We start from the raw sequence: 18,789 nt of genomic DNA, 5'->3' as shown, positions 1-18,789 counted from the left end.
TTTGAGTGGAGGGTGCATGGATGTTTCTTTAAAATAATTTTTTTAAAGATGTTATTTATTGGGGCACCTGGGTGGCTCAGATGGTTAAGCGTTTGCCTTTGGCTCAGGTCATGATCCCAGGGTCCTGGGATGGAGCCCCGCATCGGGCTCCTGGCTCAGCAGGGAGCCTGCTTCTGCCTCTCCCCCTGCTCATGCTCTCTCTCTCTTTCTGTCTCAAATGAATAAATAAAATCTTAAAAAAAAAAAGATTTTATTTATTTATTCATGAGAGACAGAAAGAGAGAGAGGCAGAGGGAGAAGCAGGCTCCCTGCAGAACAGGGAGCCTGATGTGGAACTCGATCCCAGGACCCTGGGATCATGACCTGAGCCAAAGACAGACGCTTAACCGACTGAGCCACCCAGGCACCCTTTAAAATAATTTTTTAAGCTATAGATTTTCTTATGTGTTTTTCTATATGAACATTATATTTCACAATTTTAATTACAGATACATAAAGAAACATTGTGCCCTTGGCCTCTCCTCTTTTTCATTCCTTGCTTCATCTTGCTGCCTGAAACATAAATAGTGCCACCTGAGACCATGAGACCAAGGACCACAACACAGGAATATCAGAGTAATGAGCTGGATGGTTAAGTCCCTGAGGCCTTTGTGGGGCACAGCTGCCATATCAGACCTGAACCTTTTACTTCCGTACCTCATTTACATGACAGAGAAATAAATTTTATATTGCTTGGAGATTTTCTGTTATCCACATAGTCAAATCTGACAGTAACTAAAGTACCTATATACAAGATCTTCAAAAGAGAACCTACCGAATAGAAAAATCGCCTGATCTTGCACACACACACACACACACACACACAATTACGCAATTAATGGGAATTCATGGAAGAAGAAATCAGAAGGGCTCATGAATATCTAAAAAGTGTTTAATCTCAGTAGTAATTAGGAAAATGCAAATTAAAACAATAATGAGATAGTATTTTTCATGTGTCAGACCAGCAAACATTTTCAAAGAGCAAAATATTCATTTCTGTTGAGTATTCAGAAAAATGATCCCTCTCAAGTATTGTTAACATAAATTGCTATAAATTTTTGGAAGGTAAATTGGCACTATTAAATTTGAAATGCTCTTACCACTTACGGCAGCAAAGCAACACAAATCTATACCATAGGAATAACAGCAATAATATTTAAAACCCTATGTCTAAAAATTCTTATTGCAGCATTATTTGTCAAGATTAAAAAAAAAAGCAAACCTGAAAACAATCTGTTAAATCCATCAGTAGCAGAATGTTTGGATAAATTACAGCATATCTTTACTATGAAATACTATGCAACCGTTAAAAATGAGTTAAATCTATATGTTTTTATCTGGAAGGTTGTTCATGATGTATTGTTTAGTAAAGAAGGGTGACAATTAAGTCACCCATTTTTATATAATTGGCTGAACTATCTTGTGTGTGCATGTCCATATAAATTTGTGTGAACGTATAAGAGGTATGAAAAGTTACACCCCTGGGTGGGGGGATGGGGTAACTGGGTGATGGGCATTAAGGAGGGCACTTGATGTAGTAAACACTGGGTGTTATATGCAACTGATGAATCACTAAACTCTACCTCTGAAACTAATAATATAATATGGTAATTAATTGATTTTAAATAAAAAAATTTAATTTAATTTAAAAAAGATACACCCCAGATTGTTAACCTTGGTTATCTGGGAATAGGGTTAGTAATAGAGATTACTTTTTCTGTATTCATCTTAGGATGGTTTTACTGGTTACAATGAGCATAACTATGTGTTACTTCTGTAATTTTTACAAAATTATTTAATTTAAAATTAGTTTTAATGAAAGGTATACATCCAAGAATGCAGAGTAGTGTACCTCAATGCCAGATGAACATCTTTATATTGATGACTGCCAAACATTAAATCCGTATCAGTGAAGCAAACTGCACAAACCTGTACAAAATAGAATGAAGTCAATAACTTGGGAGAGTAATGTGGCTTATCCACTGATGTTTCATAATTAGTATTTTGTTAGTCATTAACTAGAAAGACACCCATGTGTTAGTAAAATAAATAAATGCATGTTACGTCTTGCAATATTCTGGGAAGAAATTTAATACCAAGTTACATCATGGAAAGAAAGGAGTTAAGAAATACAGCGACAATTCTTCCTGATCTGGTGGGTCTAGTGATTCCTAAATGAGTGTGTTTGTGAAGGGGTGGCTATCAATCAACGTGTACAATCTGCATGTCCCAATTGTACATATCTTCCTGCCCCTCCTCAAATGCTCTTCCGCCTTCAAGGCATGGCCAATACCTAGCCAGACACCTGAATCATGTTGCCCTCCTCCCTTTCGCTTTCCTTCTTCCTGAATCTGATGGCTAAAATCTGTTTTACCTTTGGAACGCTTCTGTCCTTGCCTTCCCTCTGGTCCTGTCCCGTTTGGCCAGGATTAGCTAAAGTCCAGACTCCCTGGCCTGCTCGTCCCTGCCTTTCATACCGGGTCCTTCCGGCTTCCTGCCACCTTCTCCGCTGTCACTCTCCACTGCGTGCCGTAAAGGATTCGCTCAGCCGCAAGGACCCGGGCACCCCAGGCACTGGGCAACCGCAGGCGGAAGTGCCGGGAGCCCGAGGGGCGGGGCCTCGCCTGGCTGGCCAATGCCAGCGCTGAGCCCAGGGCCAGAGGTCACATGCCCAGTAGGCGGGAATTTTCTCAGGCGAAGACGGGTACGTGGCGATTTTACCTCGGTAGCAACCCTGAGGGGCTGAAGAGAGGAGAGAGGGAAGGTGTTCTTGAGCAGAGGAGAAGAAAAGGTCAGGATGGGGCTAGAGTATGGCAGCTCCAAAATTGCTGGAAAACAGATCTGTGAGGCCCGGTTGATGTGGCTCTGTGGGGACAAGACCCCAGAACCAGGGTCCACGTAACCTAATGAGGCGGGAATAGAGGTTGTGAAGGGCACGGAAAGGCCAGTGGGATTTCAACCCACTAACAAGAAGTTGTATAGATTAAACAATACGAGAAAATGTGTGAACCTTGTCTCCTCTGCGATTTTACATGGTTAAAGTGTGGTTTTTAGGCAAAGGAGTGAGGAAGGGGAGAAATCTCCATATGCCTTAGGCTGGCGAGAGGAGATGGGAAGCCAGCCCTAAAATTCACATTCACTCGTATGTGTCTTAAATAATCTTGGAAATAATATCCCAATGTATATACCTACACTTTAAATATGTAAAATTTTTACCTCAGTGATACTTCAGTAAAACTGGGTGGAGAAAATCTTGTGCCTTACTTCTCTGGCCTTGTGCATAAGAGCCTAACCTGGTTACTTATACGCATTTCCATTTTGGCCCCGATCAGGAGGTAGCACAAGAGAATAAAATCTTTAGGAATAGGTAAGGAAAAATATTTCAGGAATTGCTGCAATTCCTGATTGGTTGATTGATTGATTATTTTTATAATACCTTCTCTTTAGCCATGATGTTGCTTTTCTCCCTTTGACTTTAGAAATAAGGCCGATTTATCTCTCTTCCTATCCATCCACTATTATAAGATGGGATCAAATACCTGTAATGCAATGAAGTAAAGTTGACAGGTGAAAGGAATTCTATGAATATATATGATATATAGTATCTTATTTAAGTACTGTATGTTCAGCATGAATTTAAATGATTAATTTCAATACAACAGTAATTATTGTTTAAGGTAGTTGAGAGTGAATGAATCTGAAGCTAGTAGAAATATAGGCTTCACAAGAAAGGAAAATTTAAGATAAATGCTGATAATAACTGAATGGATTAACTAAGTAGATTGGTTGTTTTAAATTTTTTGAAATGACTTCTAGAATGATGCACAATCAGATAATGTTTTTTGAAAGCACAATATCAAGAAATGGAAATTCTAAATTAATATTTGGCTCAAAGGATCAGTGATACACTATATGGAAAAGGTATGGAAGTACAATGATTGGAAAATATTTCCAGAGAAGCAATCACCAGTGAGAAAACGCTATGTTGATATTGTTTAATTAAGAGTGAAAGAGTGAATTAAGAGTACTATGTACTCCCCATATCTGTTGATACCACAGAACCTAACAATATTAAAAATAATTCAGATAGCTTATTGGGTTTGTTTTCATTGGAAAGCTTATGATATCCAAAATGTCTTCTGATTCATTAACCAAATAAAGTAATTGTATTCTGGGACCAGTTTGCTCTTAGATTTTGTAATACAGTATTTGAGTAGTTAAGAATGTTCACTTGATAATGACTGAAAATAGGAATAGATTCATAGCTAATTAATGTAGATGAACTCTTAAGATCTTCTGGTGCAGTACCTTCACCATAGATAAGGAAACAGGTAAACCTCAAATAAGTTTAAAATAATAATGAAACTAAGGCAGAACCATTCGGATTAAAATGTTTATTTCACTCATTAAAAACTTACTGACAGACTACCTTATGAAGACTTCTAGCTTACATCTGAATTCCCCAAAACATTTTAAGTAACTGATCAAAATGCTAAGAACTACCTGATACACTGGACTCTGTCCTAGAGTGACTCTTATAAGCTGTAATTGCTCTGGTTCTCACATAAATGAGAACCATCTTGGACTCTTTCAGCATTCTAAATTTTACCTACTGCTTCATTAGATGAATTTGTTTATTTATCAGTAATGATCCATTGACCTAGGAATACTATGTCTTAGTGGCTTTATTCCAAATGAGCTATTAGGGAATTCTAACTTCAGCCTTTTTATTTTAAATTTTTATTTATTTTTTTTAGTAAACTCTACCCGCAACAGGGGCTTGAACTCATGACCCCAAGATCAAGAGTCACATGTTCTTCTAATTGAGCCAGTCAGGCACCCCTGGGCTTTTTATTTTTTAAGAGACTTGAATTTCCCAGATTCTTCTCCCCTGCTTCTGCACAGTTTTATGTGTGGTTATTCTGTTTCAAGACCACTTAAGAAATGTGGTTATCCTGAGAAAACCACTGTACCAGTCTTGAGAATTCCTGCCTGTTTTGCAACAAAATGGTCACAGAATATATATTTCAATCCACCAACCAGAAGTTGTGTGGATTAAACAATATAAACATGTATGAAAAATAAATGAAAAATTTTATATCAATATACATTATTTTCATATTAGATTTAAATCATAGTAATAAATGTTATTTTTATAGTAAACTTTTTTATCACTCAGTGCCTTTTTAAAAATGAATGAACCAAAGTTTTGTGATTAAGAATGGTTTTCTACTCCTTGCTTTGCTATTTTACCAACATTTAATTTTAATTTTTATATTTCCAGATACTGAAATTTGTACCGCTTTCAAAGAAAGAAGACATGTTTTCAACATTCAAATATTGTGCAATAGACTATTTATATGAGGTAGAGTATTATTGGATCACTAACTACTAAGAATTATGATATGAAAAGTACTATCTGCATTCACTACATGATTATGATAATTTTGCCATAGTCCTTAGATTAATCCTTAGTCTAATTACTTGGAGATTTATTTAAAATTTCTTCCCACTTCCAATATACCTTAAAAATGCCACTTTTTGGAAGGAAATTATTGACAATGTATTGTGAATCTGAAGCTGTCAGCAGAAAAAAATGGAAACTTGGCATATTTTGGCTGCTTTTATATGAACATTCTTGAGTGATCTTCCTTGAAAAGAGTGGGGGAAAAAGCAGTCCCAGTTATCTTTATGAGGAAATAACAGTAGCAGCATGTATTGACCACTTGTATGGGCCAGATACTTTGGTCTTTTGATGGATTATATCATTTGATCCTTTGCTCTTTTGATGGATTATGCCATTTGATCATCATAACTACTTCAAGAGCTAGATTTTACAATTTTACAGGTTAGGAAACTGATGTCTAGAGAACTTAAACAGCTTATACAAAGCTAAGATTCAAGTCCAGTACTTTGTTAAGAAACTAATTGGACTAGTCATACAACAAATCATTGTTCTTATGATCTTAATTCATAAGTTAAATTTTGATTTTCTTTATAACCTTGACCTCATTACCAGGAAAAAAAATTACTCCAATGTAACTAAAACTGTTCATTTTATAGGAAATAAGAAAGACATTTAGACATCTTCAGGTTTTGTATTTCTTCATAATTGTGGGAGGTAAATGTGTTATTATAACATATTCATGGTAGGGAATCAGAAGTCATTGTTAACCAAATATATTTATGAATATATTGGTCACTTCAAAATTAGTCTGTATTCAAACATCCTTAAACTTTTATCTGTGCCCATGGTATCTTAGTTTCTTGCTGGTGGATCACACCCCATGATACAGTACAAATATGATACTGATTGATGGCATTTCTTGCAAAAGTTGTAGAATTTTGTAAAGTTCATGGAAACAGTGTTGGGGAACCACTCAACAGGTAAAGCTATTGTCAAATGAAGACCTTGCAACATTCATTAGTTACAGATAAGAGGAAGAGAATGGTTTGAATATTAAAGGAGTCAGAGGGTGCCTGGGTGGCTCAGTTGGTTAAGCGACTGCCTTCGGCTCAGGTCATGATCCTGGAGTCCCTGGATCGAGTCCCGCATCGGGCTCCCTGTTCGGCGGGGAGTCTGCTTCTCCCTCTGACCATAACCCCTCTCATGTGCTCTCTCTCAAATAAATAAATAAAATCTTAAAAAAAAAAAAAAAGGAGTCAGAGATGCCTTGGGAATATTTTGGTTAAATATTTTTTAAAAATATCTTCTTTACAATCAAAGGTGAAGTAATGACTAATATCATGCATATCATTATATAATACAGTTTGTGGGAAAATTTTGACAAAAAACCAGTTATGGTTATAAACTAATTATAACCAAAATTTTGTTAGCTATAAAATTTTATTTTTATAACTTTATTTCATTTTTTTTAGACAAAGTATTAATCAAGCTTTTTTTCTGTTTTGCAATGAACCTTTGGTCCTTGTTTTATATGAATTACTTTAACTCTTCTTTCTTTGTACCATTTATTCTTGAATAATTAAGACCTCTTATTTAATATCTATAACACCTTCAGCAAACATAAAACTCTTGGGAAATAATGCAAGAAACTATCATTTGTCCAAATACATAGAATAATGAAGTTTGTGGGAAGTTGAGAGTTACTGAGGAAAAGCTTCATAGAGGAGATATTGCTTAAGATGGGCCTTGAAAGATAAATAGGATTTTTTTTTTAATAAATAGGATTTTGATAATCTGAGAAGAATAGTGGGACATTTTTCAGAGGCACACCATAGACTATGAGGTTTAAGAAATAGGTTTTTTTTTTTTTTTTAAAGATTTTATTTATTTATTTGAGAGAGAGAATGAGACAGAGAGTATGAGAGAGGGGAGGGTCAGAGGGAGAAGCAGACTGCCCGCTGAGCAGGGAGCCCGATGCGGGACTCGATCCCGGTACTCCAGGATCATGACCTGAGCCGAAGGCAGTCGCTTAACCAACTGAGCCACCCAGGCGCCCCAGAAATAGTTTTATTTGTTGATTTTTTTTTAAGTTAGAAACTTATTTGCTGGTTGTCACAAGTTTAATAATGCAAAGACATAGAAAACAAAATTAGACAGCCATATTATACTGTTAAGCGAAAAAAAGCACATTGCTAAATGGCATACTGTATAAATGATGTGATCTCCTTTTTGTCCAAACACATAGACACACACACACATTTTAGCCTAGCCTAGAAAAGGAAGTCTGTGGAAAACATGCCAAAGTATTACTTATATTACTAGGGACCTTGACTTTCTCAGTTATGTGTTCTGTGTTATTTTATATTTTATAATGAGCAGGTATTACTTTTAAATAAAAATAATATGAATTTAAAAGAATAAAAAATTTTAATATTCTGAATATTGATAGTTGCATCTGATAAATATATTAAAAGATTTTATAATCTTACTTTCTTACATAGAATATAGTTAGAAAGAAGTTTTGCAGAGATGCTTTATTGCTTCGAGTCCCTTCATGTTTATATCAAGATGGAAATTATGCAGGAGTTATTGATAGTAAGTTTAGGAGGCCATGGATGAGAGGTATGTTTTATTTTTATTTCTCAAAAATCTGTTTTAAAAGTAATGTCAGAGTTTAGCACCATAAATTATTAAGAAAGCATGCTTTTCTTATTAATAAAACTGCATTGCATTTATTATTTTTTTTAAGATTTTATTTATTTATTTGAGAGAGAATGAGATAGAGAGAGAGCATGAGAGGGGGGAGGGTCAGAGGGAGAAGCAGACTCCCCGCTGAGCAGGGAGCCCGATGTGGGACTCGATCCCGGGACTCCAGGATCATGACCTGAGCCGAAGGCAGTCGCTTAACCGACTGAGCCAGCCAGGCGCCCTAATAAAACTGCATTGCATTTATTCATATCAGAACTCCAAGGGGTGCCTGGGTGGTTCAGTCAGTTAAGCATCTGCCTTCGGCTCAGGTCATGATCCCGGAGTACCAGGATTGAGCCCTGCATTGGGCTTCCTGCTCAGCGGGGAGTCTGCTTCTTCCTCTGACCCTCCCCCCTCTCATGCTCTATCTCTCAAATAAATAAATAAAATCTTTAAAAAAAAAAAACTCAAGGTTACAAATTAATATTTTTATGACAGAATTTAGGTGACAAAGTAGGGAATTGGGAAGCTTATACTAGATATGAATAGAACAAATAAAAGATACATAGATGATGAAGTCTTAAAATATTCTAGCATTGTAAACATTTGTTGTATTGTAATAGGGTCTTGCTCAACTGTAGGAGGGCTACTTTAAAATGTTATGATATACCGCATATAAAACTATTTTTAAATGTATATGTACAAAATACTATCTTTTGCTCTTGTCATGTCATGGATTTAAGAAAGAGGTAGCTTCCATTGAGGAGTCAAGTCAGTTAACAACATTTATTTAGCATGTATTATGTACCAGGTACTGTTATAGGTGCTAAGGACAGTTACTAATAAGACAGAAGTAGTTCCTTCCCTCAGTGGGCTTTCAGACTGGTAAGAAATATGCAGCAATAAAACCATTAAATATATAAGCTAATGTCTGGTATTAATAAATATGTAGAAAAGACACAATAGGGTAATGTGATACAAGATTCAGTGGGGAGCACTATTTCCTAAGATGCTTAGGGAAGGAAGTGGACATTTGAGTTGAGATCTGAATGATGAGAAGGCAACAACAATAAAAAGATATGGGGGAGAAGCCTTTCAAGCAAATGCAGAGTTCCTGACTCAGGAATAAACTTGATGAGTTTTAGGACCAGAAAATTAAGCCACTGTGACAGGTTGATGAAAAGGGGATATCGAAGAAGTAGGCAGCTTCTGAAAGATACAAGGCATTCTAGGCCATAATATGGAGTTTATTTGCTTGTTTATATTATGGCTAATGTAACAAATCATTGGACAGTTTTTAAAAAGGGAGTGACATAATCTGATATGTGCTTTAGAAAAATCATTCTGGTTGTCTGGAGTATGGAAGGGGTAGGGATTGGGAAAGAGTAGAAATGATAAATTCAATCAGAAAGCTATCATATTAGTTCAGAATCTAGATTGCTAAGTGAATCTACACTCTACATAAAAGATGATAGTGGCTTGAACTAGGCTTATATTAATGGGAGGTGTGAGGAGTGGTTGAATTGAGATTATTTTAGAGATCCAGCCAACAGTGAGAGGGTTAAAGAAAAAATAGAACAATAAAGAATGTCTTCTAGGGTTTTTGACCTGAGCAACTGGGTGGATGGCAGTGCTATTTCCCAAGATAAGGAAAGGCTCGTGGGGAAGCCAGTTTGTGGCTAGAGTCAAAACTCTGCTTTGGCCAGGTTAAAATGCCTATTTAGGTATCTAAATGAAGACATCAAGGAGGCAATTTATTATATAAATCTTGAGCACTGCTGGAGTTTCAAATTGGAGTAATCATATATGGATTGCACATAAACTTATGGAAGCGGATGAAGTCACTGTGAGCATGAGTATATATAGAGCAGAGAGCCTAGGACAAAGCCCTAGAACACTCCAACAGTTAAAGGCAGAACCAGGTAAGAAAACAAGTGAGATAGGGACACCCACGGGGCTCAGTCCATTAAGTGTCTGCCTTCAGCTCAGGTAATGATCTCAGGGTCCTGGGATCAAGCCCTACACTCAACAAGGAGTCTGCTTGAGATTCTCTCCTTCTCCCTCTGCCCTTTCCTGCCCTCATGCTCACTTTCTCCCTCCCTCTAAAATAAATAGGGGCGCCTGGGTGGCTCAGTTGTTAAGCATCTGCCTTCGGCTCAGGTCATGATCCCAGGGTCCTGGGATCGAGCCCCGCATCGGGCTCCCTGCTCAGTGAGAAGCCTCCTTTGCTTCTCCTTCTCCCACTCCCCCTGCTTGTGTTCTCTCTCTCGCTGTGTCTTGCTCTCTGCCAAATAAATAAAATCTTTTAAAAATAAAAATTTTAAAAAATATATTTAAAAAAAAGAACGGGAAAACCAGTTTGGTTAGGAAGGTGTACTATTATCATCTGTCAATATTGGATGACCATTTGAAATTTATGGTCGTAATCTGAAATGAGTTCATTCAGCATGACTGGATGATCTTTTTCCAATAATTTTCAGCTGTTCTAGTGTAGGTACACAAGGTGGAGAGTAGGGGTTTTCCTGAGTTAGTACAAGGGAAAGAGAGGCAAAGGAATCAAGGGTCTTTGTAAGGTAGTGGTTATGGGACTGGCTATGGAAACTGAAGTGTGTAAGAAAGGAAGTAAGGACACGAGGGAGGAAAGTCTTCATTTTACAATGAATATTGTAAAAAGGGAGTGAATCTCAATCAGGTTGGAAGTAAGATAAAGAATAGCTTTCATTAATCTGCTTATCTAAAAGTACAGAAGGAAATAAATAAATAAATGTACAGAAGGAAAAATGAGTTCATCATTTTTTCCTATTTCTTTTTCTCTTTTTAAAAACAATAATAACATTAACAGCCAAAATTTTTTAAAAAGATTTTATTTATTTATTTGCCAGAGAGAGAACAAGCAAGGGGAGTGGCAGGCAGAGGGAGAAGCAGGCTCCCCGCTGAGCAAGGAGCCCAATGTGGGACTCATCCCAGGACCCTGGGATCATGACCAGAGCTAAAGGCAGACGTTTAATGGACTGAGCCACCCAGGCGTCCCCATTAACAGCCAAAATTTGTTTACAATATGTAAGGCAATGTTCTAAGCAATTTATATGTCTCATCGCATTTAATCTTCACAACACTAGGAAAAGACCATTATTATCCCTAATTTGTAGATAAGGAATACAGATACAAAGGGATTAAGAGGTTTACCCGAGCTCATACACTTACTAAGTAGCACTACAAGTATTAAATAAAATCTAGTCAGGATGATTCCAGAACCTATACTCGTAACCACTAAACTTTTGTATTTTTTTCAATGACACACAGACTCAGATGTTAAGTGATTTGTTCAAGATAACAAAACTAGTAAGACATAACATTGGTGGTAGAATACAGGTCCTTTGACTTCACTCAGTTGCTTCTTCTGACATTAGTATATGACATGATCTCTCTTTTAAGGAACTGGTGGTCTAATTTGAGAGACAAGCTACAGATACCTAAAATTTTTAAATATGGCTGTGTATGATCATGTGCCAGAGTGAGTGCTACTGACAATTATGGCCCTTCAAGGAGAATATATCAGAACAAGCTGAAATGGTTAATAATAAAACTTCATGAGGACCAATATGAGCTGTTGAACAGGACTATCTAGGATGGTAGTGCTGTATTAGCAAAAGAGAGGTTGTAAAAATGAGGATGGTATGTTCAGGTGATATTGTTCTGACTATAGTTGAAGGGTTTTGGGGGGGGTGAATTATAATGAGAAAGATTACTTAAATGTTTGGAATTTGATAAAATTTTGGGAAAAATTACATTCGTGAACAAATAACACCATAATATAAAATGTTCATGTTTGGCTTGTAGTAAGTGCAAAAGAAAATTCTAGAAGCTAATGTTTACCATTCTCCTTTCTAGTTTCAGCTGTTTCAGTGTGGGGAATGACAGATGATATTTCAGTCTTGGATCAATGGAAAGCAAGTCTCTTTGTGGAGGAGTTCCTAGAGAAGTATGTGTCCTTAACCTCAATTTCCCCTTTACATCTAAGAGAGAAATAGTAAGTTCTCCAGACCTCTGCAGAGACAAGATCCTTTCCTTTGTATCCTCAGAGATTTTATTCTTTTATCTGAAGAAAAAGCCCTAATCTGAGCCACAAAAGAGAGGTTAATAGAAGTGATTTATACCCTTTTTATTTTGGCCTAATTTATCACATATTAACTGTTCTCTATGCATTTGTGTTATAAAACACACAGAGAAATAAAGCAAATATGTTATGCTTTTAATCAATAAGTAAACTTCTTGTAGAATGTGTCTATAGGACACTTTATATTAAAACTGGTCTTTTTTCTTATAGTATAAATGCAGATTTAAGGGTATTTTCTACATAACTTTGTCAAAACATTATTTATTACTAGTTCAGTCATTCATCAAATATTTATTATATACAATCCTGTGTGCTGGATACAGATACACAAATGAATAAGACACAGTCTCTACTTTAAACGAACACAAGAAAACACAGTCTCTACTTTCAAAGAACACAAGGGAGTACAGATTTATAAATAAATAATTACAATACAATATGGGAAGTATAATGACAAAGATAGGAACACAGAGCGTACATAATACAAGGAAGAACATCTAACCCAGTCTACATTGTTAATATAGACATAAATTAGAGATTTTAGTGCAAAGGTAAATAATTTACTATGTTGCTTCACTTTGTACAAAGAGTGCTAATCAGACCCAGGAAGGATTTAGTTATTATTCACATTTTCAGGTTTTAGTAATTTAAGTTTTCCTTAATTGTGCTGGAAAGAAACAAATAACCAATTTAAATGTGTCCAGACTCAAAATGCAAAGAAACCCAATATACCATTTCCATCATCTAGGAATTTAAAAGTCAGGTTAGGAAGATAATATATAGACATAAAAAAATTAACCATGTAAGAATTAAATGATAATATCAGATGACCATCATAAAGTCTATCACAAGGCATAAGGCCAATACAAAGTGCCTATTGCATGACTAAACTGAGCACTGAGGAAGCAGGAAGGTGTAGTTAAAAGAGCTCTGCTCCATGAATTAAAAAAAAAATGTGGATTTCAAGTCGTGATTTGAAAAGTCAAGTACTATCTACTTGACAAGTCATCTTTTCTCTCTGACCCTCACTCTCTATCAGTATAATGATACTGGATCAGTGCTTCTCAAACTTTAATGTGCATGTGAATCACCTGACAATCTTATTAAAAATGGAGATCCTGATTCAGTTGGTCTGTGTCGGGGCCTGTGATTCTGCACTTTTTTTTTTTTTTTTTTAAGTAGGCTCCATGCCCAGCATGGAGCCCAACACAGGGCTTGAACTCATGACCCTGAGATAAAGACCTGAGCTGAGATCAAGAGTTAGATGCTTAACTGACTGAGCCAACCAGGCACCCCAGATTCTGCCCTTCTAATGTGCTCTTAGGTATGCTGATACTGCTGGCCCAAGAACCTACCTAAAGTAACAAGAAACAAGATGCTCTCTAAGATCTCTTCACTTTATGAGTTAGATTGGTAAGGCTTTGCATTTATAAGCAGGAGAGATCAGCTTCACAAAGAAGTAGGAATTGAGCTTGAGCTGGACATTGAAGGAAAAACTAACTTGAGAGAAAATTTTTCAGGCAAAGGGAACAGCAAGTCTGAAGGCATAGAGCAAGAATACGCAGTAAGTCCTCAGTGAAGGCAATGATCTAGCTACTTTGACTCAAACAAGATTCATGTATGGGAGAAATGGGAGGCCCTGAAGGAATGGATGTGCGATCTTATCTGACCTTCCATTCATTTTGCAGTACCAAGATAGAGTCCATGGCAAAGAAGGTGGACCTGTGGCACCACCTAGAATCACTTTTACATTTCTCAGCCTCTCTGTAACTACATATAGCCATGCAACTAAGTTCTTCCTAATGGGATATTAAGCAAAAGAGGCTTATGCAACTTCCGGGGAATGTCCTTAAAAGGAAGCAGCATGTTTTTCTCCTTCACTTTTCTCCTTCCCAATGCTGGAATAGAGATGTAATGACTGGCTCCAGCAACCAGCTTGGACTATACTGACAAGAACTAAATGTGGAAGTAAAAGAGTGGAACAAAAAGAGCTTTAGTCTCTGACACATTGCAAGCTGCTTTACTAACCATAAACTTCTAAAGTCCACTTTTTATATGTGTTTAAGCTATTATTAACTTCAATTTTGTCTCATACAGTAAGATTTAATTTTTAATAGACTTTATTTTTAGAGAAGTTTTGGTTCAAGCAAAACTGAGCAGAAAGTATAGAGATTTTCCGTGTTAAAATTTAATTTTAAATAATTCTGTTACTGCAGTTTTGTTACCTAATGGATTTTAGGAATAAACATTCTGATCATTAGCACTACTTAGAGTCCCTAAATCTTGCTTTTCCTCTCTTTCTCCCCTTTCTTTGTTCCTTGTTTCTATTTTTGTTACTTCTTAATATTGATTCTAAGGCTTCAATTCTTTTACTAACGTGTTGGTGTACTGTGTTTTAACATATGTGGGTATTTTCCGCCGTGTGTTCCTAAGAAATCTTATGTTCTGCAAAATTACACACTAAAAATAACAGGACATACAAGAAAATTGGCTTCTGTAGTCAAAGCTACAACTTGTGACAGAGCACTAACAAAAATAATAACTATTCTAATTTTTAGAAAACCACCAGCAAAAAAAAAAAACCAGCATAGTTTAAAAGACATATTAAGCTCCTAATAAATATATACATATTAGAGTAAATATAGCACTTATTTTAGCTTGATGGACAGAATAAAGAAGGGATTGAGGCTATCAAGTCATGGAGACAAGGGCAAAATGCAAAAACATCAGGGAGAACCATGCAATAAACTTCTAACTTCCAGGAGAGAGCACATGAACAAGTAGAGTAAGAGGAAGAATGTATAACAATATCCCCTGTTCCTCTGTGGCTTGCTATATTCTGATGAATGCAATTGAATTCAGGGCATTGAACATATATTTATTTCCATATACCTCATAACTATTATGTGAGGTGGATATTACTATCCCAATATTATATATGAAAAACTGAGACTCAGATTAAATAACTTGTCCACAGTCAAGAGTTGGAGCTATTCAAATATTCAAATCCTAGTCTGTCTGACTTCAAACCCTATACTCTTTGGTTTGGTTTGGTTTATATTACAGCTTTATTGAAATATGATTCATATCCATATAATTCACCCATTTAAAATGTCCAATTCAGTGGATTTTAGTATATTCACAGAGTTGTGCAGTTATCACCACAATCAATTTTAGTGCATTTTTATCAACACAAAAAGAAATCTTATACTTATTAGCATCCACTCCCTGTTTTTCCCCCTCCTCCAGACAGGCAACTACTAGTCTACTTTCTGCCTCTATAGACTTGCTATTCTGGACATTTCATATAAATGGAATCAAAGTAAAATCATACACCAATTCCAGCATAGGGAGGGGATGTAGTTTCCCCAGACCAACAAGCAATGCTCTGATACCAGCTGGGTATCCTACAATTCAACTCAATTCTGACACTATCTACCCAGAGATAGTGTCAGATACCACCTGTTAAGGACTCAGTCCTAGAAGACTGTCTCCCCTCTCCTGCCATTTCAGACTCCACTTGCAAGACCAGGTAATAACCTGTGCTTCTGACCCACTGACTATAGATTGGAGGTTCCAGCACCGTCCTCCTTGGATTTGATCTATTTGCTAGACAGACTCACAGAATTCACAGAAACATTTTACTTACTGGATTACCAGAATATTATAAAAGGATATAACTCAGGAACAGCTAGATGGAAGATATGCATAGGGCAAGGTATGGGAAAGGGGCACAGAGTTTCCATACATTGTACCTTCACACCACTTTCCCAACGTTTCCTTGTGTTCACCAACCCAGAAGCTCTCTGAATCCCACCCTTTGGGTTCTTATGAAGGCTTCATTTCATACATGTGATTGACTTGATCATAGGCCATTGTTAACTGATTCAACCTCTAGCCCTTCTCCCTGGAGGTCAGAGGGATGGGGCTGAAATTCCAGCCCTCTGATCACATGGTTGTTTCTCTGGGCAACAGAGAGGTTTTTCCAAAAGTCACCTCATTAACATAACCAAATATACCTTTATCACTCTAAACACTTAGGAAATTCCAAGGGCTTTGTGATTTCCTTGCCAGGAATGGGGATGAAGACCAAATATACATTTCTTATTTAAAACACAATATGACACATACAATATGGGATCTTTTGTGACTGGCTTCTTTCATTTAGCATAATGTATTCAAGGTTCATCTGTGTTGTAGCATGTTTCAGCACTTAACCTTTTTTCTTAATGGCCAGATAGTAATCCATTGTGTGGACATGGCACATTTTATTTATCCATTCATTAGTTGATGGGCATTTAGGTTGTTTTCAGTTTTTAGCTAGTATGAGTAATGCTGCTATAAATATTTGTGGAAAAGTTTTTGTGCATACATATGATTTCATTTCTCTAGTAGTAGAATTACTAGATCATATGGTAACTCATTATTTAACTGTTTGAAGAATTGCCAAATTATCTTCCAAGCAGTTGTACCATCTTGCATTTCCACCAGCAGTGTATGAAGGTTACAATTTATTTACATCCTTGCCAACACTTGTTATTATCTGTCTTTTTGATTATAGCCATCCTAATGATTAGCTTATTTTATGTCATAGTAGTTTTGATTTGCATTTCCCTCATGGCTAATGATGTTCAGCATCTTTTTGTGTAATTATTGGCCTTTAGTTTATCTTCTTCAAGAAAATGTTTATTTAAGTCCTTTGCCCATTTTCCAGTTGGTTTATGTGTCTTTTTATAATTGAATTTTAAGAGTTTGTTATATAGTCTAGATACAAGTCCCTTATCAGACACATGATTTGCGAATATTTTCTTCTGTGGATTATCTTTCCGCTTTCTTGATAGTATCCTTTGAAGCACAGTTTTTGAAAATTTTTGATGAAGTCCAATTTATCTATTTTTTTTCTTTAGTCACTTGGGCTTTTGGCATCATATCCAAGAAGGCTTTGCCTAATCCAAAGTCATGAGGATTTACTCCTCTATTTTCTTCTAAGAGTTTGCCTGGAATTTTTTTTTTTTAAGACACAAATCAGATCATGAACTGTCTCTGTTATAACTTACTGACAGTATCCCATTGCACATAGAATAAAATCCAAAGTTCTTACCAGGTGTTATAATGCCCAACATGATCTGGTCCCTTCCTTCCTATCTAACCTTACTCTGTTCCAGTCACCCTGACCTTTCTGCTTTTCTTAGATTATGCCAAACTTGTTACCCCACTTTAGGCCTTTGTATAGGTCACTCCCTACCATTATTCAGGTAGCTGTGGAATTATCAGCTCCTCACCTGGCCACTCTCTAAAACAGACCTCTTATCAACTCTCAGGCTGTTACTTGATGTTCTAATATTTTATTTTATTCAAAACAATTTTTTGCCACCTGACATTATGTTGTTTGTTTGTTTGTCTATCATCCCATTAATAGGTAAGCTTCATGAGGGTAAGAACTTTGTTTTGCTCTACCACTCCATTCTCAGTGCCTAAAATGGTGTTAGCACACTGTAGACATTCAATAAATATTTCTTTTAAGTTAAGGAATTAGTGAATTGGAGTGGACGAACTTACCCAGATAGAATGATATGGAAAGAAAGCAAACACCATCTAGATTGGAATCCTGGGAAATATCAGTACCACAGGTTAGGTGGAGGAGGAGACACCAGTGAACAAAGAAGAGATAATATTGGACACGGAGGTAGGAGGAGTTCCAGGAAATACTTTTCTTCATAGAACATTTATATCTAGGGAAAGAGAATTGACTGATTTTTCTCAAAACTGTAGTACCAAGGATTATTACAAAGTGCTGACCCTATTAGTAACATTTAAAACAAAAGAGAGAATTGCAATATAAATGCTGAATTTAGAAGTCTGTAAAGATTCACATAGGAATCAATGGTCTTACGAGTAATATGGACCTGGGTAAGTTGAAATATTTTCTCTTGTGCCTTGTATTTTCTTAGTAAAGGAGAAACTTTAGAGATTTTTCTATGACTTGAAGATATGGCATATTCATTTTTCTCCAATTACATTAGGGGGTTATATTATTTTGGTTCTCAGTCTGTGTAGGGAATTATTGAGGCTAAAATATTTTAGGATATCAGGGGGGGAAAAGGTATATTAGAATGTGTAGTTAAATTGCCAATAATATATTTATTTGTCAGAAAATTCATTAAAAAGATCTCTTAGAAATCCAAACTTTCCCAATGTTACATACAGTGGCAGATTACCTGGATGAATCAGGCAACAGGCAAAGTATGCGCAAGGTCAAGGGAGCCCCCCAAGAAAAAAAAGGGCCCCAAAACAGCAGGAAGTTGTTAACGCTCTAAGCTTGTAGGAGCAAGGGGACTGAACAGTAATCAACCCAGTAAGAACTATGGCTAGCTGTAGGAGAGGGGCTGCCTGACAAGAGATGTAACTGTTGGTAGAAGAATGCAGCCACTTCCAAACTGTGGCCCAGGAGAGGGATTTGGGAACAATAATATCTCAACTTGTCTCTCTTCCCACCTTTGATCTGCCAATGCTTCCTATTGGCTAAACCCAACCAGAA

At 36.4% G+C, this 18,789-nt stretch overlaps 1 protein-coding gene across 1 annotated transcript in view; it reads left to right on the top strand.

Annotated features, from left to right (window-relative positions):
• Positions 1–2,711: 2,711 nt before the first annotated feature.
• Positions 2,712–18,789, top strand: part of SHOC1 (shortage in chiasmata 1) — an 89,774-nt gene continuing 73,696 nt past the window's right edge. Inside the window, exons 1-4 of the mRNA XM_044920401.1 lie at positions 2,712–2,743; positions 5,324–5,404; positions 7,948–8,068; positions 12,026–12,116. Coding sequence (XP_044776336.1) covers positions 5,360–5,404; positions 7,948–8,068; positions 12,026–12,116 — 257 coding nt within the window. The 5' untranslated portion in view covers positions 2,712–2,743; positions 5,324–5,359. The remainder of the gene's footprint in view (positions 2,744–5,323; positions 5,405–7,947; positions 8,069–12,025; positions 12,117–18,789) is intronic.

Source organism: Neomonachus schauinslandi, chromosome 13 (genome assembly GCF_002201575.2).
Source record: "Neomonachus schauinslandi chromosome 13, ASM220157v2, whole genome shotgun sequence".
Classification (NCBI taxonomy): Eukaryota; Metazoa; Chordata; class Mammalia; order Carnivora; family Phocidae; genus Neomonachus; species Neomonachus schauinslandi.
The sequence above is the reverse complement of the archived record's forward strand: the minus strand, read 5'-3'. Positions and strand labels throughout refer to the sequence as shown.